The 25,673-nt window shown below is 39.1% G+C and overlaps 1 protein-coding gene across 4 annotated transcripts in view; it reads left to right on the top strand.

Annotated features, from left to right (window-relative positions):
• Positions 1 to 12,450: 12,450 nt before the first annotated feature.
• The window catches only part of USP53 (ubiquitin specific peptidase 53), a 28,381-nt gene continuing 15,158 nt past the window's right edge, over positions 12,451 to 25,673 (top strand). The window contains exons 1-7 of one of the 4 annotated variants that reach the window (XM_079307127.1): positions 12,451 to 12,647; positions 19,100 to 19,800; positions 21,490 to 21,582; positions 23,432 to 23,566; positions 24,572 to 24,685; positions 24,772 to 24,854; positions 25,169 to 25,274. In XM_079307127.1, coding sequence (XP_079163253.1) covers positions 19,657 to 19,800; positions 21,490 to 21,582; positions 23,432 to 23,566; positions 24,572 to 24,685; positions 24,772 to 24,854; positions 25,169 to 25,274 — 675 coding nt within the window. In that variant the 5' untranslated portion in view covers positions 12,451 to 12,647; positions 19,100 to 19,656. Of the gene's footprint in view, positions 12,714 to 13,132; positions 13,355 to 13,724; positions 14,431 to 19,099; positions 19,801 to 21,489; positions 21,583 to 23,431; positions 23,567 to 24,571; positions 24,686 to 24,771; positions 24,855 to 25,168; positions 25,275 to 25,673 lie in introns of those variants that run through there. The other 3 variants (XM_079307124.1, XM_079307126.1, XM_079307125.1) reach the window with 3 other exon arrangements.

The following is a 25,673-nucleotide window of genomic DNA, read 5'->3' as shown; positions in this document are numbered from 1 at the left end:
CAGTGATATTTTCTATTTGTGTTTACATGTTCTTCTTTTACTTTCTGAAATCTCTGCATGTCATTTAAGAACAGGTGTACCAAGAAAAAACAAGTGACATTAGCCTCAAGGGATTTGATAGGTATGGTAATTTAGGGGAAACAGCCAAACAGACTCTGCACTCAATGCACCCCAAGTCCTGCCTGCTCAGGATAAGCTCTGACAAATCAACCTTCTTCCCAAACCCTGCCTTTGGCCAAGGTAAGATTTGTGTCATATTTCAGTGACAGCAAGCTCAGGCCATTTTCCTCCTTTCTGACTCTTCCTCAGCTGTTATGATGCACATCAGTGCCTGTGTCACCTGGATTTGTTTACAGAAAACTCAGTAAATTTGGCAATGACAAGGATTACGTATTGGGATGAAAAAGTACAGAGGTATTTCCTGGATGTCTAGAATGTTTGTATTATTCACAGCTAAAAAGCCCAGCAATGACTGGTTATGTCAAACAAAAATAGTATCACCAAGCTCTGTTACCACAAATGCTTTTCTTACTAGAAAGAAATTTCATAAACATTTTCTCCTATATCTATATTGGGACTTAAAATCATGAGAGAGTCCTTGCTCTTGATATTCTGACAAGCTCTGATATTCTATAAGTATCTGTAAACTTGTTTTTCAAATGTCAAATCAAGGAGAGTAGTTGGCAAAGGAAATTTTGCCATCCATTTAATTTAATTTACTTTGTCATGCAATTTTCACAAATAAATGTACAAGTCCTGAACAAATTTAGGAAATAAAGAAACAAATAGTTTTTAAAAATCCCCCTCATTGACTGAGAACACTTTCCTAGCAAGGGTTTAGTGTGGGAATCTTAACTGTGCATGTTGTACAACCATTAAATGGACAATGACAAAAATATGAATTCTTCAAAGTGAAGGTGCAAACCAAAGAAAAAACTATGGTGAAGTGTACTGCAAGCAAGTTCTGGATGAATTAGTATTTTATGAGCATTCATAAGATTGTTTGAAGAGAAATATGGAAAACTGGTCCATAGCACAGACACAGTGAGGATTGTGAAGGGGGATACATCATTTTACTGCATTTTCTATAAAAACAACCTATACACATGCAGAGCATGCCACCTTACTTCTCACACAGCACATATAAAAGCAACTTTAGTTCCCTTTTAATCTGTGGATCCAGTGGAGCAGAAGGGGCTCAGGAGGCTCTAGATGTTTGAGAGGAGCCAAGCCTGCTCTGGATGTGTTCAGCTGATGGTCTGAACCACAGAAACCACCGACAGTCCTCAGGTTCTGTCTGAGACCTCTCAAAGGAGCAGTGTCACCAGGAGCTCTGATTCCCCTCTCAGCTCAGCCAGGAGCTGCAGCACAGGAGCCCTGTGCCTCCTGTCTCCCAGCCCTGCCACCACGGAGCAGAGGCACAGCAGCCCATGGCACGGGCTGCAGCCCGTGGAAGCCCAGCTGGCAGGGAGGAGTCCGCAGCCGCCGCTCAACCTTCCCGGAGGGGCTGGTGCCAAACCACCTGCTGGGAAGAGCTAAAGGCCCCAACCGTGCCCGGGAAGGGTTTGGGAGAGTGCTAATAGGAAGAGGGAGGGCTGTGCAATGTGCTAAGCATTCAACAGCACGCAGGAGCCAGTGCCAGTGTCCAGGAATGTTCCCTGGCTGCATCTGCCTGCGTGGAGCCTCATTGTGCAAGTCCCACTTCAATAAACAAATCCTGCTGCCAAAACCCAACTCGTTTGCCACAAAGGAACATCTCTCGGCAAGACTGGGAATTCAGAAGTCTACTCTTTACTTCACTGGGTTTTAGGACCTGCATTTACTTGATCAGACTGTTATATTGCACTTGAAATGTATTCCATAACTAAAGGGAAGCTGCAAGGGGGCTCCAAAGGTCTCTTTTAGCTGCAAGGACAGACTGAATGGGAGAACATACAAGTAACAGATCTACACAAACAGAAGCAAGCACAAGTTTATAAATATTTCTGGAAATGTGCATTTAACATCAGGTACATTTTATCACAAGACACTTGTATTTGCTTCAAAAAGAGAAAGGCACTGAAGAGTATGGTGAGAAGGCAGAAGTATGGTGAGAATAAATATACAGTAAAAATGCCTTAAAGTCTGAGTTCCCACAGGCTTTTTTGCCTCATTTTTATTTACATTAGATACCCGTTGCTGTAAAAAGGGAACTCAAAAATTCATTTAAATGTTATCACTAAAAATGTGTTGAATTGAGAAAATAGATTTGCAATTTCCCAGTCTATACAAAGTACCCTATGACCACGGTACCTAAAAAATAAATAAGAGATGTACACTTCTGAATAGCTCCATGAATATAAGGGATTTTTAAAATATATGAACCTTAAACCTTTTTTTACACAAAAAGTCAGGGTTCATGGCCTGTACTGTCCGCTCTGAAATAAAAAAAAATTAACTGCATGCTCCTTTCTTAGAAGTCTGAAATATGTCAGCATGTCTTGGCTGCTTTATCTCCTGCATGATCCATACAACTGACAATTGTGGAAATAAATTATTATTCTATTGTCTCAAAGTATCCCTGTGTTTAAATTAATTTAATACACATTGTCTCAATCAGAAGCAGGAAAAACATGGTGGAGACACAATTCTACTCCCAGTGAAATCAAACAAAGGTTTTAGCACTGCCCTTTGTGCAGACAGCACTTCTACATGGTATTTATTTAATCTCAAACGTGTATTTGTAATCAGAATCTATACTGTGTGTTCAGCACCAAAATGGATATTTTGGATTACAGAGCAGGGCTTAACCATGTAGGCAGTTTGTTTTGCATTTTACATATGGTGAAGTGCTAACAACCCCAATCACGACTTAGAAATACTCCAGGAAACTGCATGGAAATGCAGGGGAAAATGAGCCCATATCTAATTAGATCTTTTTAAAATTATTTTCAGACCAGACATAAATAATCTGCACTCTACCTCAGCTCTTAAATGGACTTACTAACTAGCACAAAATATTCTGAGCAGCACCTAAACTAAGAGGATAAAACAGACTTCCTGAAATACATTAAGACAGTGGAGCATAAACCCCCATATATGTTAGATTAGAATTTCTCATGGTGAGGCCCATAAATTATAAGCAGACTAGACAGAAACACCAGAAGATTCCTATAAGGCTGACAAGTCACGTTGCACTGGCTCCTTCATCATTCCCAGAGGCTACAGACTGTTCAAAACCAAATAAAAAGTGATCTAAATGATTTATAAATAGTGTGTTTGCCACAGAGCTGTTATGTAACTGGGTGTTAGAATATAGATTATAAAAAACAGTTACAAAATGCAGTCAGCACACTGATACAGTTTAAGAGACAAAAAATTGCATATAAAATACTCTTACTAAAAGGTAACTTAAAAGGTACTGAAAGAGTGAAATTATTTCAAGGAAATAATGCATTATTTTAAACAGCCTGCAGACGAAGTGTTCAGAGCAAGGAAAAATTACTTCAGAGTTCTCTCAAACCTTTCTCTCCAAAAACAAAAAAAAAAAGTTATCATGGTTTAAGAGTACAATAGAGGAGACTCAGAAGACAAAAAGAGAAAACTTTACTGCAAGGACATAGTAATTAAACTATCTCAACACAAATAAAGGAAGTTATGACAGAGGTCTCCACAAATGGTATGGAAAAGATGGTGAGGGAACAATAACACAGGAACAAACTGACTCTTAATAAAATGTTTAGGAACCAACTTTAAAATTAACGGAATAAATATCTTTTCAAGAAATGCCTCATTGTGGAACCTGGTGCTATAAGATGGTATGGGTAATAAACTACAAATAACTTCAAAACAGGATAAACAACTTCATAGTGGTAACTCTGCCTATTATGGGTAATGGCTACTATGTGATCTACACCTGGAAAATAGGAAGTGTGTGAGAAAGATCACCCCAAATTTACCCCATTTCTTTCTATAAATATCTTCTACTGGGCACTGACAAAGATCTGGGGAAGAAGGGTTTGTCAGTCCTATGAAATTCCTTCTGTGTCCCCAAAGCCAGGTATTAAAGTACTGTGTCAATTCTAGCACGTGCCTTTAGTACTGACATTCATTTGTTTACATCAAAATATCCAGTAGGGGAGCAGTGAGAGCAAAGTCAATTCCCACATGAAAATGGGGACATTTAAATGTAAGGTGGGACCAGAGAGGGCCAGGGTTAACTTAAACCTCCCACACAGCATATGGGCACTGCAGGGAACACAAAATCCTAACCTCAGCTACACCTTTGGCAAGACTCCTGATCCTATACAGAGAGAGGTTAGGACACAACCTATACAACTTGTTCCTCAGTTTTCCCTTTAATAAAATAGAAATACTAATGCAGGCTGCATAAACCTTTCTTTTTATTATTGTATGTTTCGGGGGTGAGGTTTGGGTTTTTGGTTTGGTTTTTTTTTTTTTTTTTTTTTTTTTTTTTTTTTTTTCATGTCAAAGAATTCATTTAGTGGTAAAAGTACAGAAAATGAAAAAAAACACCTTACATGAGTAAATACATAATATTCCTGGCTATGGTGTATAAAGAATGGAAGAAGCATTGCAAGTAGAATAAGATTCTACTTTCATTTTACTTGAAATACTGGATTTCATTCTACAATGGGCAGGCTCTAGCTAATAAAAGTATCAACAAATTAGTATTTGATATTTTAAAAACAAAGATGTAACTTTAGCTATTAAAAAGTCCAAATAACTTCTCTTACTGTTATTTTTGGACAAAACTATAAACTATATTCAGGATGAATTCACAACCCTTTTGTTTTCAGATGGAAATTGGATTTCCTGAGAACAGACTATTCATCCAAAATACCTGGCCCAGAATTTGTAATAGTTCCCTACTGCACAAAGACACTGTGAGACAAAGTAAAATAACACTTGCAAGAGGCAGAGGATTTATAAATCACTGTAAGAGAGAAAATAAGCCTGGTATTGTGAGCCAACTATTCTTTCAAAAGCAAATGCAGATTAAAATATTCGATGGTGTTTGTACAAAGAACAGCTTGAACTTTGCTAGTTCAGAGCTGGCTGTACTCATTAGCACAGGAATGCCCTCGGGCTGCTTTGCATGGAAGGTATAACTTGGAACTAGATTTCTCCAGAGTTCTGAAGGACATATGGACAGTCATCTTCCAAAAAAACCCCAAACAAACAAACATCAACAACAACAACAACAAAAAAACAACACACAAAAAAACTCCATAATAAGTAAAAAGTTTCAAATCTTGAGGAGATCCTGGGTGCCAGGAGACTGACCATACCCAGTGCCCATAGTGGGAAGGCTGGCTCCCATTGCAGATGTTCAGAGTGCATCATTCCACTTCCTTTTCCTTTGAGAGGATTCTCTGCAGAGCCAAGTTAATCTAGTCAAATACTAACTTGAAACAGTAGTTACTGTGGTCATTACCCTCCAGATTACTGAAAGATGACTATGCAAGATAACTACAATGATTATAAACAAACATTTGAGGCATGACAGGCTCTTCCTAGGCTGGCCTACTGTACGTCAAGGAGCCAAGTAAGGCTTAATTCCGGCAGTGAATTCCAGCACTATGTCATTCCTCAAGTTCTTAATGAGAACATTTTGACTATTTGCTGGCAAGGGTGAAAATAAGAACATGCTGTACAAAAAGGAAGGAAAAGAGCAAGCTGAACTAAAATGGAAGTGTCTATTTCCTATCCAGGTTTTGCAATGATGCAAATCCATTTCATGAATGTCGCGTTGAGGAAAAGGAAGAGGTACTACACACAGCTCAAAATGAAAAGTCTCCTTATATTTAATGATGTCACTTCATTATTTGTTCAGATGTGGCTTATAAAACAGGCAGAAAGAAAGGAAAATGGGGAAATGGGAAGCACCAGTTGGAAGGAAGCAGTAAAGCTGACCTGCAGCTCTAGGATTCTGTGAGATGAAGACAATGCTATTCTAGAATGTGTTCCTTGCAGAAGACATTTTCTCTTAGCAATGTTTACACACCTCAACAGTTAAAAAACTCCCTCTAATTTTCATTCTAAATTTGGTCATTCCCATCTTAATTTCCTATTACAACTTTATTATTTTTTTTAATTACTGCATGCTTCATTTCCTGTCACATTTGCTTCAAGTGGTATATTCAAAGACTGTAAGGTCTTTTATATTTTAGTTATCCAGACTAAAACATTCAAGTCCTTTTAGTCTCCTCACTCCTCTCATTTAGTAGGGATTTAAAACATATTTTTGCAACTCCTCTAAGTTTAACTTCTTGTGTGTGGGTTTCCAGACCTTTCCTGTTTTAAGGTCTCACCAACCACATGTATGACATATGGCATTAAAACAGTTTTATCTGTACAAGAAGTACAGGGCTGAAATTATTTGTGACTGGATTCACATTTTCCACAGTAGCATCAAACCAGTGACTCACAGCCACTCTGCCTTTGGCTTGCCACCCACTTCTTACAAATTCTCTCATCTTCCATCCGACAAGCTCTGAGCTTCTATCAGGAAATCTTTCCCATTAGGATCTAACACATGACCTTGTACTTTATACTGCATCCCATTTTATTTCCCTCTCCTCAAGCTCATCCAATTAGCTCAGTACAACATCACCCTACAGGGACTGCTTCCCAGTTTTGTGATGTTAACAGAGCTCATTAGCAGGTTCGAGTTTTTGTGCCAGGATCACTAATGAAATAATTAAACAGTATGAGTTTCAATAGCAATTTTTGGACAGAGAGCCAACAACTTCCCCCTGCCATTAACACACTGCCACCTTTTCCTCTGGGCTACTTCTTTGGCCATCTGACACTTACCTTAAAAATTCCCTTTTTCTTCAGTATAACAAATATGTTTATCTAGAAAAGCAGTTACTGTATCACAGAAAGAAAGCAGGCAAGTCTGGCATGGCTTATTTATGCAAAAAAAAAAAAAAAAATTAACCTGTTTACTTTCACGTCTTTCCCTCTAAGAAGTCACCATAATCTTTAAATATTGTGTTTTAACTCTGTTACATTTTACTTGGGTATAGACTGAGTTGTATGAGGAAGGGACTCAACTAATGTACTTTAAATCAAATAATGCTCAGTTTCTCAAAACAAAATACAAAACATTTTTTGCATTCTATTATCTGAAGTATTTAATGTATTTTTTTATTTATAATGAGACAGATTATATATTGTGTAATGTCAGCCACTATATTAGTTCTAATTTTATACTCACTAAATTCTTCTCTTTTCATTCTACTTCGTGTTGGGTTTCACCCTGAAAGTTCAATTCAACCACAGGACTTGTCTGTACGAATCAGATGTTTCTTTCTTTTCTTTTTCTGTTGCAGACATCCATTCTTATTGGTTTATATGCTAGGAGGAAGCAATAAATGAGACCTGGAAACTTGAAAGGATTGTTGAAGACTGATGCAACAGAAAGATCATCATAAAAACTTTATTTTTCTAAGAGCCTCCAGAGGAGGACACAATTTTAAATAGTTGTCAGATATATACTTTGACTGTTTCAGCAACTAACTTTAAAAACAGAATAGCCTAAAATAGGAAAGGATTTCAGTTGTGTTGTTGTTCCACAGAAGTAGATTATTGGACTGGAAATTGGATTATCCAAGAGGAAAAATATTTAGTTGCAAGATTTACACAACCCCCACCCTTTTCCTTGTTCCTAAAGATGAAAAAAAATCAAGAACACAGAGACCTTGTTACAGGGCCATTATCATCAAAAAGTCTGGAGAAGAATGCAAACCAATGTTTCTTTTACTCAGGGTGAAATTCTAGATGACTTCAAGGAAATTGCTTTTGCCACCCCACTGAACATTGTAGCCCTTGAAAGCTACCAGGAAAAATTGTAGTCAGGCTAATTTACAATGAATAAGAGCCAAATATCTTGTTTTTATTCCTGCATCTACAGGAAGAAAAGTTTAAAAAAGATGGCTATTCTCTATGAAAGTGCCCACAGCTAAGTGAGAGGAGGACGAAAAAGATCAAACTTGACCAGAAATGCTAGGCAGGTTTTTTTTAACCTAGCTAAAATAAACCACACTCTCATTGTTCTTGAAGCTTCACTTGGAGCTTTTAAGATGAAAAAGCCAGTGATTTTTTTCCAGTCAGGATCCATTTTCTTCTTCTTTCATTCATGCCTTCTAATGTGCTCAATTTACATGTATAAATTTTAGGCTCTATGCAGGATGTGGGAATGAGATCAATCGGATGAGTAAGCTTCATGTGACTGCTTGCTATAGACTACATGAGGAAAACACTGCAAGAGAGTGTTTAAAAGAAAAGTTGTGGGAACAAGGTGTTCATGGTAGGGAAGATGTGAGCACTGGAATGCAGTTAAATAAAGTTCCCCATAAGAAAACACACCCTCATAGCTTTCTGCAAGCTGAAGATATATTTTTCATTTGTTCTGCTCTTGTTTTGAATCTTTTTGTGGCAATGCAGCTGAGTATACAGCCTAGAGAACTTGGGCTAAAGTGTTGTTGGGGCTTCCCTTCAGAATCCATGGCAAATGCATATGATTGCTATTTGATGTCACAAATAATAAAAATACTATTTACCTTTTCTCTGGCTCTCCTCCACCTTTATGGCACTCCATCCTACCAAGGCTGTTTTCCTTAACTCTTGCAGAATTATGCAGAGCACTGAGCGAGTCACTGAATGAAAAAGCACTGCTCCTGAAGACAAGCAACTGCAAGAACATCTTAGAATTTGAATTTTTGTTTTTCTCCTCTGCAGGTAGAACTGTTTAAACATATGATCTGACAATATCAGAGAACATTAGAGAATGTGGAAAATCCCATATTCTGAAGTAACCCTTACCTTACTTAATGAAACTTTATCCTGCTACAGCCTATGCAGAATAGTGTACCTGGAATCTTTCAAATTACATTTTCTTCTAGAAGAATGATTCTCTTTATCCTTTTTTCTTCTGAGAAGAGTAGCACAACCTCAAACACTCTTCAGAGCTCAGTAATTACTTCACAACAGCACCACAGCAGTTCCACTGGAATTAAATATGTTTTTCAATTAAAATAGCATTATCTCATAAGTGTCTTACACTCAATTACATAAAAATTGTTTAGGATATGTCAGTAAAACAGACTGGACCATAACAGGCAATACAGTGTAATGCTGAACTGAATGTAGTGAAAACACTTAAAAAGGGAGATGTAACTAATAAAGCACACAATAAATCCTGCATGGGCTTGTGAAATCTTCTGCCTCAGACCTTAAAAACAGTTTTCTAATTTGCTTTTTGCAAAATACTCCAGTAAGTACAGACACAGTTCCTGTTAAATGCACAAAGCTGGTTTCACATGATTAACAGCCCATGAAGAAAGAGATCTATACAGAAGGCAAGAGCAACAATGACAAAATCAATGACTCAATAAAACATTGTTCAATTATTTTTCAAAAAACCCCAAATACTTTAGTATTCTACCCCTCCAAGAAGAATTAGAGCAGACATAATGTTTTATGAAACATTTGAACATGAAGAGGATAGCAGTTGATTGAAAAGGTTGTTGTAAACATCTTCCCAAGCATTAGGAAGAAATTTGAAAGAAATTAGAGAACAGGTGCTCCAGTACAGCTACAGGTATGAAAATGTTCACTAAAAAATGCATGGTAAAAAAAAAAAAAAAAAAAAAAAAAAAAAAAAAAGAGGACACAATATCATTATTTCAGAGGAAGAAGTCAGAATTTATTTACTAGAGATGACCCTGGAACAGGAAAATTGTAACACCAAAATAAACCCTTGTGTGCATCTGTAAAACACAGATCTAGCTCAGCCATTGATGAAAACGAGGTGTGATGCCTGCAACATTGAGGAAAAATACTTAATGCAATGACCTTTGAACATTCTGATGTCTCCTAACTATGTTAAGACTTTCTTTTGGCATGTAGCTATCCATAAATGTGTTTTACCCTGCAATGGGCACATGCAAACCCTCAATGCCCTGGAGGTGTCTATGGATCTGGGTAAGTTCTGCCTCTTTTCCTTCCCAGCTTGGTGTTTTGTGTCACATTCTGAACACCTCTCCTTCAACCCCTCTCCTCCAAGTTTTGCACCTTTCCAGCTCTGCATCAGCTCTCCAGTGTAACAATTACTAATAATACCAAAGTGTGCTCATCAAGCCACAGAAACATTCTTCTGCACCATGCCTAGCACATATCCTGCACTGCCACAAAAGGCAGCAGGAAATCATTTGCCCTGGTAGCATTGTTTTGTGAACCATTTATTCTAATTTTAAAATTCTTCTGCTACCTCATTTAGGGCTTCCTGTGCTGCACCTGTGTCACTCTCTGCCTGAACTGTGTGTGGAAGGCTCTGTTAAGATTCACTGCTAGAGAATCTTAAAATATACTATAATTAAAGCTCACAGACCACACTTACTCTGAGAGAGGAAAAAAAAAAGGAACAAAAGAAACCAATATAAATCCAAAGGGACTTCTAAAGATTAGTGGTGAAAAATCCATGCTGAAGAAAGGGCAGAGGCAAACATGAAAAGCAGAGTTCAGGGAAAGCAAAAATATCAAAATGAGGTCATAATCCCACTTTGGGACACACAGATGCCTTTGCTTGATTGTTTGCAAAGAAGAAATGCAGGGATCAAGCACTGAACTGACACTACCCAAAACAATAAGCAGAGTGATTTCATAAGTGTACAATAACAAGATGCACGAACACAAAATTAGATTTTTAATTGCCATGTTAGCACACTGACTTTCAGTATGTTTTTACCCCTAATTTTCTAGTGAGAACTTCTCAATAAACAGCTAAGAAAGAACTACACAAAGAAGTGGTGCCAGGATACTGTATGAATCTTAGAACAAGGGATCAGATATACAATTTCCTTTAAAAAATCACAAATTCTGGGAAAATTTTGAGAAAACAAGAGACAAGCAAATATGATATTTCTTTCAAAAATTAAAAAGCATCTGGTTATATAAAATCCTTTTATACAAATCCTGTAGTAATTTCAATTTGTGAACATGACTCCACAAATCACTGAAAAATGTGGTTATCTATCTATTGATCTATCTATCTGGTTATCTCTGTATATGTCAGATAAAAGTGTGGAAAATGAAAATCTGGCTGAAGAATCACCAAATCTAGAAGTTGTTGGAAAACATTGGAGAGTGAGCCTGCTAAAACCGCTCTGCTAGTGGGGTTTTTACACTAGCAATGTGATGGAAGAAACAGTAGCAAAAAGTAATCTGAGGAAAATGTACCCATTTTTAAAAATGGATACAAGAACAACAAAACCATCGCATTTAAGGCGGTAAGGTAATTTGATACAGTGCCTTGTATTCCATACATTTTACAATCTGGGTGACCTAAAGTGGATGCAGAAAGGGAACTTTACAGGGAAATTATTTTATTTACTGTTGCACAAGATGCTGTTGGAAAACTGAACATGCTCTTAGACGTAGAAGCACTTTTCCATTCCTAGAAGGCTATGAGAACGGCAATTGCAAGAGAAAAAAACAAGTTGTATCCATCAGCATGCGCCAAGGACTGATGTTGGGTGTGGTAGCACCTAAAATACCATTGCTAATCTAGAAATGAAATGTGTTAGTGAAATTTACATGTTTATCCAGGAAAAAGATCATTATAATGGAATATAAAAGCTACTCGAGCAACTAGAAATGCGAGCATTTGTGGATACGGAACTCATATCTCAAATAACAAAAGGAAACACCACTCCCTGGCCAACATAATAGACCAGATAAAAATCGGAGGGAACACGACTTTGGGACAGTGACTCTGGGGCAGGTGAGAGATAAAATAACAATCTTTGGATTTTTCTGGGCCGCATGGAAGTCAAACGCAGCTCTGAGGGGGATGTACACTTGTGTGGGATTTGTCTCACAAGCCACCCTGTGCCAGCGCTATTCCGTGGGCACCTCAAGGAAAGCCAACGCGCACAGCCAGATATCCTGGAATGAGAACTGGGAAACAATTGCTGGAAAAAACAAGAGCCGCGCTCGCTTTAATGGGTCTGAACTCCAAACCTGAGCACCTGAGGGGCACCTGAGGGGCACCCGCTGCGCCCTTCAAACCGAGGGGTCGCCTGCGGCCTCGAACAGTGCCAGGCGGGGGCGAGCGGGGTTGTGAGGGGCTCTCACCTCGCCGCGGCTGCCCCTGCACGATCCCTGGGCGGGACTCGGGGATCCGAACCTTGAGGGATCCGAGCCCGACCCCTGAGCAAGACACGGGGGTCCGAGCCCCGCTCCCCGGGCATGAGGCGGGGATCCGAGCCCCGCTCCCCGGGCATGAGGCGGGGGTCCGAGCCCCGCTCCCGGCCCTGCCCCTCAGGCGCCCCCCGGCCTCGCGCGCCTTCCCGCGCGCGCACCGCGCACGCGCGCCGCTCGAGGGCGCGGCCAGCGCCTCCAATCGCTTCTCCCCCCTCCCTCCCTCTCTCTCTCCCCGGCTCGGGAATATCCGGGATACCGCTGTGGGAAAGCGTCCCGGCTGCCGCCACACTGCGCAGGCGCGGCGGCGCCGGGCTTGGGGAGGGGAGCGCGAAGGAGGAGCGGGAAGCGGGGGAAGCAAAAGTTGCCGCGAGGGCGGGGCCGCGCCCGGAGTCGCCGCCGGGAGGGGGCGGGAGAGGAGCTGCGTGCGGAGCCCGGTGAGCCGGGGGTCGGCGGGCACGGGCGGCGCTGGCAGAGGGGCTGAGCCGCGGGTCGGGCACGGGGTGAGCTGCGGCGGGCAGGGGTCGGCTTGGGGCAGGTTGTTCGTGGCTGAGGTGGGGACGGGAGCGCGGAGTGCCGGGGGACGGGAGCGGCGCCTCTCCTGCCGGCGGGCGGAGGGGCGGCCGGGGTTAATTCCCTGCCGGGGTGCGTGGGTGTGGGTCAGCGGCGGCTCCGGGGCCGCGGCCGGCGCTGCCCCCGCGCGTTGTGTAAGCGGAGGGGCCGCGGAGCCCGGCGGAGCCCGGCGGAGCCCGGCGGAGCGGAGCGGGCTCGGAGCGAGCGCGGTGCGCGGTTAATGTTCAACGCGGCCGCACATGCCCGCAGCGAGCGCTCCAGCAGCGCTTCCAGAGCCCGGCTGCCTGGAACAGGAAATGCCCGCACAGGTAGTGGTGGGGCTGCTGGAGATTTTATTCGGTTTAGCAGCGTTTTGGAGGCAGAGTTGTTTGCTGTGTGTTGTCGTGCAGGTGGAGTTTCGGAGGCATGTGGGTAGATGTAGGCAAATGCATGCAAATCACCTGCTTAGCATCTGGTCTAAGTTTACCTGTATCACTTACTTTGATTTTCAATGCAAATATTTTAAAATCAGCTTTTCAGAGGAACCGTGGCTTGTTCTCTCAATGTGGATTTTTCTCTTCCCAAAATAAGTGTGAGTTTTACATATCTCTAGTTAGTGCTTTATTTTGCTCATGCAACCCACTATCAAAAACACCAAACCACTTAGGCTTTCTTAACTTTGAAGCTACTAGGATTATTTTAAGAACAACAACCTAAGCGTGCAAACAGCATTGTGCCTGATTGATGATGCACCTTCCTTCCACCCCAAGGCAATGGAAAATCCCTTGACTGATTTTATGATTACCTGCTCTTTTCTTATAGAATGAAAGGGTGGTTTTTGGTGTCAGAATAGTGACATCTCATGTTATAACCTGACTACAAATTTGCCTTGTCAAAGCGTAAATAATAATTTCTTCCCCTAACAAATTGTTGCAAAGTAAGAGGTACTTACTGTTTATTTTTTTTTAAGTATCAAATTACTTGTATAAAAAGTTATTATTCTTGAAGCATGGGTTGTTGACAGTAAAAACACAAAAAATATGCGCTTGTCTTTCATATCAAGCCTTGATAGTGCAGAATATTTTTTGGCCATACAGTATGCATTATGTGCTCCTGACAAAATTATTTGGCTGTGCTACCCAGAGGGTGTCAGGGTGTTTGCACTATTTTTATTTGTTCCTTAGTTTATGCCTCTTGATAGAGTAAAACAGTTTGGTCACTGAGGGATGTAGTGATGGGAGCAAAACCCATGCACAGAAATCTTCACAACTTCGTGGTTTGAGCAGAAACAAGTTGGAGTTTGCTGGGGCCAGTTTAAACGATGATGGGATGAGGCTGGATCAGGATTTTTAGATGTGTAGACTGAGTGAAATGTTTGTAGGAAGGTCTGTACAGGATATGTTAATGAAGAAATATATGAGGTGTAGTGATTCAGACATACAAACTCTTTTTTTGTCAAGCCTATAAAATGTGTGGGTTTAAAGATGATGCTCACGTTACCATTCCTTCTAACTCATTTTTATCATTCTTTTCCTGCTGACTTAAGAAATCAGCAAGCTTTTTGAGGAAGAGCAGAGCTTGATGTTTAGCACCTCCGTTAATGATCTAACATCTGCACAGCTCAAACAACTGAAAGGCAAGGGCAATTAATCTGAGATGAAAAGCCAAGTGTGAGTATCGCTGTGAAGATAGAATGTATCTTCCCGAGGCTCGGGAAAGAGGAGCTGCAGCCTTTGAGTGCATGTAAAGCAGTAGGCAGAGGGAGAAACAAAAATCTCCGTGGTGTCTGTGCGATGATTCACTGTAAATGCTGGCCCGTGTCATGGGCTGGGAATTTGTGTTCTCCAAGATCTTTACTCAGAGTTCCCATTGTAGCTATTTCTAAAGTCGGTCTCTCCTTGTAATAGATGAGGGAGGCTGAGCTGTGAACCTGTTGTTTTGGTTTTGATGCAAACAGGAAAGTTTTTATTGGAACAGCTTAAAGCAAAAAATGGTACACTTATACAAAAGCTGTCTGGGATAGCATCTATGCTTCTGATTCTCCATCCTGGAAGGATGCAGGGAGCTGTGACGTGCAGGAGCTGTGGTTTGGCATAGGAGGGACAGCTAAGTGGGCAAGGGCTCAAGAAGAGACAATAGACATCTTGAAAAAAGAAAAAGTGGGTTGAAAATCTACAGGGATTGTTTGGAAGGTTTTCTGATGCTCCTTTGGTGTCTTGGGGACTTGTTGAGTCCGTGACCAAAGGAGAAAGAATGTGTCAGACCAATACCAGCCAGTGGTAATATACTGGTATTGGCCTTTTCCTGTAGCATTGTTCTTGTTTCTTCTTACATGTGTTGCAAGTAAGTGCTATTAATGAAGTTTTTCTCTCTCTCTGATGTTTAAAATAGTGAGAATTTGCATTCCTGTAAACAAATGTTTGTGATCACTTTTGAAGTGAATAGTATGATTTCCAGAGACTAAGTCTGGTGCATCTAAAAGCATTTACATCTATCTTCTGGTGCATGGAATTTGTTGACAAATACATTTAGCAGGGGGGCTAAAGGTAGAAGGGGACAGGATCTCTGTGCAGGGGCCAAAAAATTATGATTCAGCCTCACTGAGGTGGGTATAAGAGATTATTCCTTTGAAATTTTGGTCCTTTCTACATTTTAAAAGCAGCTTCACTGTTTATTTCTTTTTTCATATGTAGGGAAAAATCATTACAGCCTCCAGCACTGTCATAATACAAATCAGATTTTTGTTCTGTTGACAAAATCTGGCAACTTTAAATGACAACCTTTTGAACTGAGAAAAACACTTGAATTCTTGCAGCTGCAAGTTGTTGAATTTCAGATGAATTTCATTCTGTTAAGGGGGAGACAGTAACCCCAGTCCTAGTAATATTGGCTCACTGCAGAGAATTTTAGTGGTTTCCCATCATAGCTTTAGTCTCTCACAATATATTTCATCGCTCTTCCTTCACAATTTTAGCTGTCTTGTGTCTAAATTCCTGTTGTATCAGTTTAGGAATTGATTTCCCAGAGTTGTCAGACTGTTGGGTGGGGCTGCCAGGCTCAGCACAGAGTCATGAACTGCAAGGAGAAGCAAAATGCTGTGTGGCTCAAGAGTAACTCCAGCACTGGACATGAGAAAGGTTTGCCACTAGTAATTTGTTCAACACACGGAGCATAGTTGCAAAGTGAAGCTGAGAAAATGTAAATAACTATTCTTCATCCAAATTTCTGGGATAGAAGCAGTCAACAACTTTTGAACTTGTTGGCAGGTTTCCACTCAATTTGACAGAAGGGATAGAAGCCTCAAAGATGATTATGTACTTAGAAAGTCCATGAAAAGAGGCAGCTGGCTAGAAGAGAGAGACCTTGTAAGATGATGTGAGTGAGGAGCAGAGTTGGCTTATGCCCCAGCTGGGGGACAAAACTGCAAGAACTCTGCCATGAGGCAGAAAATTATCAGGAGCCCAGGCATTGGTAGTTCCAGTGTTCTCAGAGCCAACTGTTTATCTCATCAGTTTTATCTCGACGGATATCAGAGATGCTTAAACCCAAGTGTGCTTGTAGAAAGTGATTGTTTAGGCAAAATATCAGCTGTGCTGACTTCTAAGCTTCTTTAGTTACAGTGCTTCTTAAACTGAAGAGTCTGTGCCAGCCACAGCTACGTGCTGGGGTGTACCAACCAAGCAGGTGATAAGGTGCAGTTCTGCTGACAAGTGGATTTGTTGTTCTGGAAGCTGTAAAAGCAAGTGCCAGAAATTTTTGACAGGCATGTGTTTTCTCCTGTAAGGCTGCACAGCTAAGGGTAGCCAGGTGCTTGATGAGATCACCTGTAGCTGAAGAACAGTGACTGAAATTGGGCAAGGTGGAAGGAGTTTGGCTGGTAAATAGACATTGGTTTGAGATCTTACAGCCCTTGTTTGGTGTCTTTGGTTGAGAACAGTTGTCCACAATCAATTCCTGTAGTCTGAAGGCCAAGAGTATTCTTTTAATTCTCAGCTGCTAAAAATCTTCTGTAGCATGTGTGTATAGCTCTTTTCCTGAAATGTTGCACTTACTGAAGACTCAGTATGGTTCAATCACAGAATGTTTGGGTGGGAAGGGACCTTAAGGATCATTGTGTTCCAAACCCCCTGCCATGGGCAGGGACAACTTTAACCAGACCAGGCTGCTCAGAGCTCCATCCAACATTGCTTCTCTGGTTTGTGGAGCCATCTGTGATGGGGGTAGGCTTGTCAGCAGAGAAATAGTGTTCTTGTTGGTTTTTGTTTTGTTTTAAATCAAAACTGATGTATTTGTCCTATGTAAATATCAAAAAAAGATGCTACTGTAGACTTCCTTACCTTATGGAGAGATGGGATGACAAATAAATCCCATTGCTTCTGTCACCACTTGAAGGCTCATCTACAAAGCCTCTCTTAGTCATGGATGAGAAGCCATGCACCTTAGCATTTGATGCAGTGGAGAAAAAATTTGCACTGGAACTTCTACACATGAAAGCTGCAATTAATGTTCAGCAATTTATTAGAATAAGATTGTGATAGATGGAATTATTTGTATTCACAATTTTGTGGATATGAAATTCAGCAGGAGCATTTTAATGCAATGGGACAGTAACACAGAGCTAATCCAGAAACAATTTTTCATTGAACTCTTGCAGTGAATCATTATAACTTTTCCTGAGAGCCAGCCCAACAGCAAAATGCTTGGTGCATGGAGTGTTAGTTGCAGAGCATCCCTGAAATGCAAGAGAAAATGACTTCCTACAAGTTCTTAGCAAATGAATGCTCTTGTCATTATCCTAAATTGTTCTGGAAGAACTCTTCTTTCCAAAGCAGAGTGTGTGTTTCTAATAAGATCTGAAGCTGATACACATTTCCAGCTACATTTTCTTTTCCTATCCTCTTTCTGAGTTAACTGAAGTGAACATAAAAAAACAAAATTGCTACATGATGTTCTGTCAAGGTCAATTTCCAGCTGGATTTCAGACTCCTTGCTCAGCGCTGTCACAAATCACACTTACTATCTCCAGTATTATTAAATCAAATTACTTACGGGTGAGATACAGTAACATCAGTAAACAAACACAACTCATCTGATTATTCATGGGGCAAAAGAGACTTTTGGTTAGGTTCCAGTTATTGATTTGAATTTTAAATACAAGCAAGAACCAATGTTTCCCTTAAATAAAGGGTTTTAGGAGTGCAAGATTTCCTGTGGGTATTTTTGAAAGCCGTGTATCCCAGCTGTACAGTATTAGGGAGCTGTGGAATGGTTTTATGTCAATGTTGGGTTGCTTGTTCTGAGCTGAGCAAAATTCTCTTCCAGTTTATACTGTGTTCCAACTACACAATTCATTTTTGTTTTCTAATGCTCCTCATTAATCTTGGTAAATTTACACAGGGGGAAAAAACTACAGTTAGAAACTGCAGGTTTTGAAGTATACTGATATGTCTTTAGTATCTCACATGCTCGGGAAATCTAAGGTGAATATCTCCATTGAAATGTGAGGCCCAAATTTCACCCTATTTTTTTTTCCTTTCTTTCCCACACAGGCAACCCCAATTGTGTTGGTTTATTTAAATTTATTCCATTCTGTGCTGTTCTTTCAAATGTTTGTGTGGGTGGTGTAGTAATGCCAAGCTGACAGAATAATCCATTGTTGTGAGAGGATCAGGGCTTGGGCTTTACATGTGGTTGTGGGGATGTTCTGGAAATGGACTCATTTAACCTTAATTCAAGAATTGGAGAGACAACCCTTATTGTTGGGATTTCAAGATCTTGGAATTGGTTATTGTGGCAGCAACCACAATGTTCTTGCATTGCTGCTAGCTCTGTTTTTCTGGTTGCTTTGAGAATGCAGCCAGGTTAAGGACACATTTATGTAGTGTTAGTAGGCAGTACAAACTTCTGAAAGCTGAGTACTAGCTGACAATCCATCCACAAAATTGAAATTAAAACCAGCTTAGCTTTTTGAGTGTTGAATAAAAAGATTTATTTCTTGGTAATGTTTTTATTAGCTTGGAGATTCAAAGATTGACTCATGTATTATATGGGGTTTTTATAAGCTGTTGCTGGTTATTTAGAGAACCTTTACAGCAATTTTATTTTGGTCTTTAGGGATGTGTAAGAAATTAGAATATAGTAAATTATGATAGATAAAATAACTTAATTATGACTTAAAAACAATTTTTAGGTGGTGATTTTTTTCTTGTCCACTTTCCTATCTGTTGCATCTTGCCTTTAGATTTAGAGGTTGTTCTAGCTGTGATCTCTTTTCTAATCTAGAAGCTCTTTAACGTTTTGGATTTTTTTGTAATTTCTGGTTTTTTTCTTATTTCAGGTTCACTGGAAAGAGAATGAGTAAACATGGAGTCTTCTAAACTGGAATGTATTTCATGGGTTACAGTTAGATGCAAAAAGAAGATGGAACAAGATGAGAGAACAGGAGTATAACACCTGACAAGAACTTTGCAGTTCTGTGATATAGATACATCCATATAAACTTTCAGTATAATACAGCTAATGATTTATAGTAATATTTTATTGATATCCCTGGAAGAAGTCAATTACTGTGCAACTTGCTTAATAAGAACTTTTATTCTAATTACTTTTAATATGTTTTAACCTTAACTGGACACTTTTATTTATTTATTTTTTAAAGACTGAGGGTTAAAAACTTTGTTCAGCTGTATTTTTACTGGGAGACTGATCCTGAGGAATGGCTCACAGCTGCTCATGGAAAATGGACTTTAGCCCATGGATGGTTACTACTACACAGAGTTGAATGGAATGCCATGACTTTAGAAATATTCTTGTAGAACCACCTTCTTTGCCTTGCACCCATCATATCCTTAAATATTTAAGTGTGAACATTGTGATCATAAACTCTGAAAAATAATGGCATGGGTGAAATTCCTAAGGAAACCTGGGGGTAACCTTGGAAAAGTTTATCAGCCTGGAAGCATTCTGTCCTTGGCCCCTACAAAAGGCTTATTAAATGAACCTGGACAAAACAGCTGCTTTCTTAATAGTGCTGTTCAGGTGAGAGAACTTCATCTATTATAAACTTTTCTTGCATAGACTTTGCCAAATGTGTTTGGGAAACATAAATGACAATTGTAGGAGCAAGACACTGTAGAAGGTCATTTTATTCAGCATTAAACTGTAAAGAAATGAGAGTGTTAATACTTTATTTTGTACAAAATTTTATTTGCATGCATCAAGAATATCTTAAAAACTTAGCTTTTTTAATTTGAAAATATAGGAGTTAAAACTTTTTCTGCTTGAATTTTAAAAGTAATGTTTCTGTCAAACATAGTAAAATTACTTCCAAAATTTACATGACACTTTTTTTATGTGGGTCAACCATTACTACTTGACTGGGACACTATTAAAATCCCATTTTCTCAGAATTATCACATGAGGCTGTGATACTGGGGAATATCAGAATATGCACACATAGTGAGAGCTTTGATTCTAATCTTTGGAAAGATTTGTGGAATTAAAGTAGGAGATATACTTGGTACCAAAACAATGTGACTTGGAATTCTCCTTATAGCAAAGTACTTCTTGTAATTCTCAGATTTTGGATCTGAATGTTTTAAAATTGTACAGAATTATTTCTCAAACTGGAGAAGGGCTTAATAGAGGCATAGACTTCCTAAAAATTGGAAGACTTAAAATTGGCTTGGATTTAAACCCAGGAGATATGAGAGGTAGAGCTATGTGGTATGTATGGTACCTATATGTATTTAAAATAAAATTGTACTGTAGTTTTACTAGAGTGTTTGCTGTTTTGCATCCAGTGGGAGCAGCACGACCTATATTCTCCTGGAGTTCTGCTATTTTCACTTAGGTGCCCTAAAATGAAGCCCTAAGTATTTCTTAGTTCTAGTTTCAGACAGTCCTACAACTTCACAATCCAGTGCTGTTTATCAGACAGTTGCAGATGGTTGGTGACTGCCCTTTTACAAGGAGGAATGTGTTCCTTTCCTTTGTTTTCTTTTGGACTTTGATTTTCCAATGCATCCTACTTCATTTTAGCTTTCATATATAGATATAAATATATATATATATTTATATATAGATTTATAGATATCTTTTCCCCCTGGGTTTGCAGCTGTTGTGTTACTGTGCCTCTTGACAACTCATTTTTAGGGGTTTTATTTTTATGTTTTTAATGGACAGCTTTCTGAACTGCTTCACTTCATGTGTACCCAAGGCATTAGATACTGAAAGCAGTGTGGTGTAGCCAAGCTGTTACTACCTTTTTCCAGGGTATTTACACAAATAAGAGGTGGAAACATACCTGTGTAAGCACCAGGATTATTTTGATCTGTGGAAAAACAAATGTATTGCAGCAATCATTTGGTAAAGCACCATAAGAATATAACAGAATTAATTCTTATATAGAGTTTTAAGAAAACTGCTACAGTCCCTGTTTAGTGTTTAGATTGCTGCTTGTTTCCTTGACAGTACTTCAGCTTTTTCTCCAAAATACATTGTTTCAAAAAGATTCAAAGGCAGAGCTAAATTTTAAGTGCAGAATGTGAAACTCTCATTTTCACCTCCATAATTTACCAAATTAATGGAAAAAACCCCACATTTCCTGCAGCAGTATTGGTATTAGAATTGTATTTTATGTGAAATTAAAAAATAAATAGAATCTGTGTGTTGTGTTAAACAAAGACCCTTCAGAACTGATTACATATTTTCCTCTTATTTTTATAGGTGTTGTGGCAACTTGACATATTTCGACGAAGTTTGAGAGGTTTAACTGGACACGTGTGTCAAGGAGATGCCTGCATATTTTGTGCTTTAAAGGTAAATAAAAATTCTGAAAGAACTCTATTTCAAAATGAGGGAACAATAATTTAATTTTTTTTTTTTAATTTGTGTCTTTATCATGCCTCTCCTTGGGTGACCGAGTCATTCTTGTGTAGAGAAGCATTTTAGTTTTAAGAATGTTTTTTAACAGATGATTGTAAGAACAATATTTTCTTGCATTTGAAGAAGAAATTTTGCATGGTTCTGGGGTTGGTTAGAAGTGAGGTATTTTTTTAACAGTGTAGTTGTGATATTTAACTCCATGACCTATGTACTGACCTCATAAAAGAGTAGTTAATTCATTTGGAACTGTCTGTCCCCAGCTGTTCTGTACACTACTGGTTTTGCTTTCTTGGCTCTTTAAGATGATGGTTGAGTAATTCTGTTTGTTCTGTGTTCTTGGACATGTTAATTTCCATGCAATATATACACTGGGTGAGGATAAACAGTGACTTATGTGCGACTTGGGTGGATTTTTTGATTGAGTTGGGTTGTTTTGGTTTTTTTTTGTGGTCTTGGGTTATTTTAACCCTTCCTACCTGTTTAACAATGGAGGTTCTTTCAGCCTCTCCTATAAACTAAAAGCATAGCCACTAAATTCTGGGACTTGGACTGTACAGGCCACTAAACTGAACATACCTATTTGCACACCTGCTTATCTGTACTGGTTGTTTGTTTTTTTTAGCTGGACATCTAAAGCTATGTTGCATAACAAAAAATAATCTAGCAGCCAAAATGAGAAGTGATAAATGTTTTCAAAGCAGATCTGTCAAGAGCTTAATTTTGAATGTTTACATGGGGACAGTGGCTGTAATTTTTGTCAGTAGTCCATGCTTTTTGTTTTGAGAGGGAAGATGAAATACTTGAGAGACACCCTGGAATTCATCGTGGTTGAATCACTACTTTTTGTTAGCAGTGAAACTTTGCTTCTCTGTTTTATCTTCACCTTCTATCTGTCAGATTTTAACCATAGGAAGCCTATGTGAAGAATGCATATCCTTATTTATATTTTACATGGCTTTTCCTTTAGTCTCTTCAATTCTCCTTAAAGTTTGACTTAGAATTCTTGACTGGGGAATATACCTTTAAATATCTGCAAATCTGTAATTAATTTAATAGCTTTTAACTTTCAGTTCTTTCAAAATCAACCTCCTTTACTTGCTAAATGATGAGCTCACTTGGATGGGTATCTCTGCCAAAAAGGAAAAGTAGCAGCCAATTCTCTCTTCTGGGAAATGAATTAAAAACCAAGTGCAATTTATTATCATGTTCCAGAACTGCAGATATTGACCTTTTCTCTTGTGTTGTGTGAATTGGTTCAGCAGTGAGCTAATTTCATAGCAAGGATTATTGGCATCCTATCTAATTTATGGGAGGTTTTGCATATCCATAATTTTAATAAAGATATATTCCCCTCCTAAGCAGTAAATATTACATTTATTCAATCATGAGTGGTATTGCATTATGCCCTAAGAAATACACACCATCTGTAGACATGAGATGCATATGAATCAACTGCTCTTCCAGGGGCCAAATTCAAAAAGCTGTGTGATTACAGACCAGGGCTTGTGTTGCCTCTGGGAGCTCAAGTCAATCACTTCTAGTTTTGTATTTTGTGTGCTGTTGTTCTACAGGTTCAGTGTTTAGTTTGGTTCCATAACCTCTCGTAGAGGAATCGGTAGCAGAATACAAATGTAGTAAATTGAAGACATAAATTTTGAGTCTTTAAATTTTGGGTCTATAACCACAATAAACATAAATATTTCACATATTTATGCAAGAAATGATGTGTTTGTGTAGAACCAGGTGGTTAATGAAGCTAAACTAACACTGCACTTCTTCCTAGGCAATCTTCTCCCAGTTCCAGCACAGCCGGGAAAAAGCCCTCCCATCGGATAACATGAGGCACGCCCTGGCAGAGAGCTTCAAGGATGAGCAGCGCTTCCAGCTGGGCTTCATGGATGATGCAGCAGAATGCTTTGTAAGTGTCTTTGTGAGAGCTCAGTAGAGTTGTGTTACTTTGGTAGGATTCAAATAACCTGCTGAGTTTGTTCATGCCAGCTCAGGGCAACAGGCACATGGAGTAAATGTCAGCTAAGGGGGATGGAGTACTCCTGCATTTGTTCCATAGCTCAGGCAGAGCAGGAGGCTGGTGAGGATGATGAACTCTGAGTCACTCCTAGAAATATTTTGATGGAGAGAAAGGTTATCTTCTCAGGAGATCATCTATGGATTTGAATATATTATCTGTTCCTTGAAGTATTGAGTCACCAGCTATTGAAATGCAGTTTGTTACAATGGGCCAGCTCCTTGTTGAATTCTGCTGCAGAAGAGATTTCCATTTTCTTACCCTAGAGTTAACAAATACTTGAAGATCTTGCTGAAGTTACTTTCTGCTTCAGTGAAGTGTCTTAGTGAAAAACACGAGCCACTGCTGCAGCCTTTTAAGGTGACTCCAGAGGACACAGAACTCTGGTAAAGAGACCTTCCTAAGAGTTCCTGTGTTAGACAATGAAAATGTTCACCATAAACACCTGCAGTATTCACCTTCAGACATGGATTTGAGGGGCAGGAAATATGGTCGCTGCTACAGTTACTTTCAGCTTTGGACATCCTTTGGGTGTATCCACAAATTCCTACCTGCTAGCTGTTTCTTCACATGTGTAGGAAAATCCAGTGCAGAACTCCTGAGAGAGGCTGTTTGAGATCTTGCATGAAAGAGAGCCTGTTATTACTGCTGCATCTATTCAAAGTGCATCTGGATTCCTGAACTGATCATCTGCCTGATCTGCCTGAATAGATTAACTTCTTCCCATTATCTTTGGTATTTTTGGCAAAATGAAAAAGTGCTGATTCAGGGGACAAACACATTGCAGTCATAGTATTTTGGAGCCGAGGGGCATAGTTAGAGCACTAAATTGTTATGGTCTTCACGTGTTCTGATGTCATCAGTTCAGTTTACATTTGTATTATTATTTCTTTTCAGGAAAATATCCTTGAGAGGATTCATTTCCACTTAGTGCCAAACAGTGAAACAGATATGTGCACTTCAAAATCGTGTATTTCTCACCAGAAGTTTGCTATGACACTGTATGAGCAGGTTAGACCTTCATTTGTTTGGTTTAACACATAGCTTGTTTTCTCTTTCCTGAGTCACTAAAAACAAAAGTATTTTTATTTTTGTAGTGTGTGTGTCGCAGCTGTGGAGCATCATCAGATCCATTGCCTTTTACAGAATTTGTGCGTTACATTTCCACCACAGCCCTGTGGTAAGAACCTTTATTCTTGTTATTCATTTTTTCTATATACATCCTTCTAATAATATACAAAGCATGCCAGAGAAAGACTTTTAAGTGCTAAAAATTAATGTGTAATGTTTTAGTTGCAGCATGTGTTTGAGATACTGTTCAAAAATAGCATTTAGATTTCAAAAGGAAGATGTAGAGAGGGCTTGACAAAAAAATTTGTATTGCTACTGTTTTACCACTATGTGTTTTCTCATTAGTTATACAATGCAGTTAATTGAAATCTGTTAGTCTTTAGAAGGGAGATTGATAGTGATGTAATTTTTTTTTTTTTGCAGTAATGAAGTCGAAAAAATGATGGAGAGGCACGAACGTCTCAAGCCAGAAATGTTTGCAGAATTGCTGCAGGCAGCAAATACTGCTGATGACTACAGAAAGTGTCCTGTAAGTAAACCCAAATGTTGCATTACTTTTGGATACAGGGGAGAAGTTTTTAGGATATTAAATCAGGTTAGAAATACTCCCTCAAAAGAAGGGTTGTGTGTCATGTTGTTGCTTCAGAGTTGTCAACTTAGGGCAAACAAAGCACTTATGTTTTACTGTTCTAGTTATAGATTTCTGTTTTAAGGTGGTGGTTGGATATAGAACTTAAGCTGTAGTCTTCCAAAAAGTGGTTTTTATTATGAAGAATGTTATCCTTCAATTCTTAGAACAAATACCATAACTAAATTTTGGAATTAAAAACATTTCAGAGTTGTTTTTTTGAACTAATTCTTGTGTGGTGGCTCACTTTTGAGTCAATTTTTAAACAGTTTCATTTTCCTTCCTATCATGATTTTGTTT

Source organism: Erithacus rubecula (assembly GCF_903797595.1).
Source record: "Erithacus rubecula genome assembly, chromosome: 5".
In the NCBI taxonomy this organism is placed as follows: Eukaryota; Metazoa; Chordata; class Aves; order Passeriformes; family Muscicapidae; genus Erithacus; species Erithacus rubecula.
The sequence above is the reverse complement of the archived record's forward strand: the minus strand, read 5'-3'. Positions and strand labels throughout refer to the sequence as shown.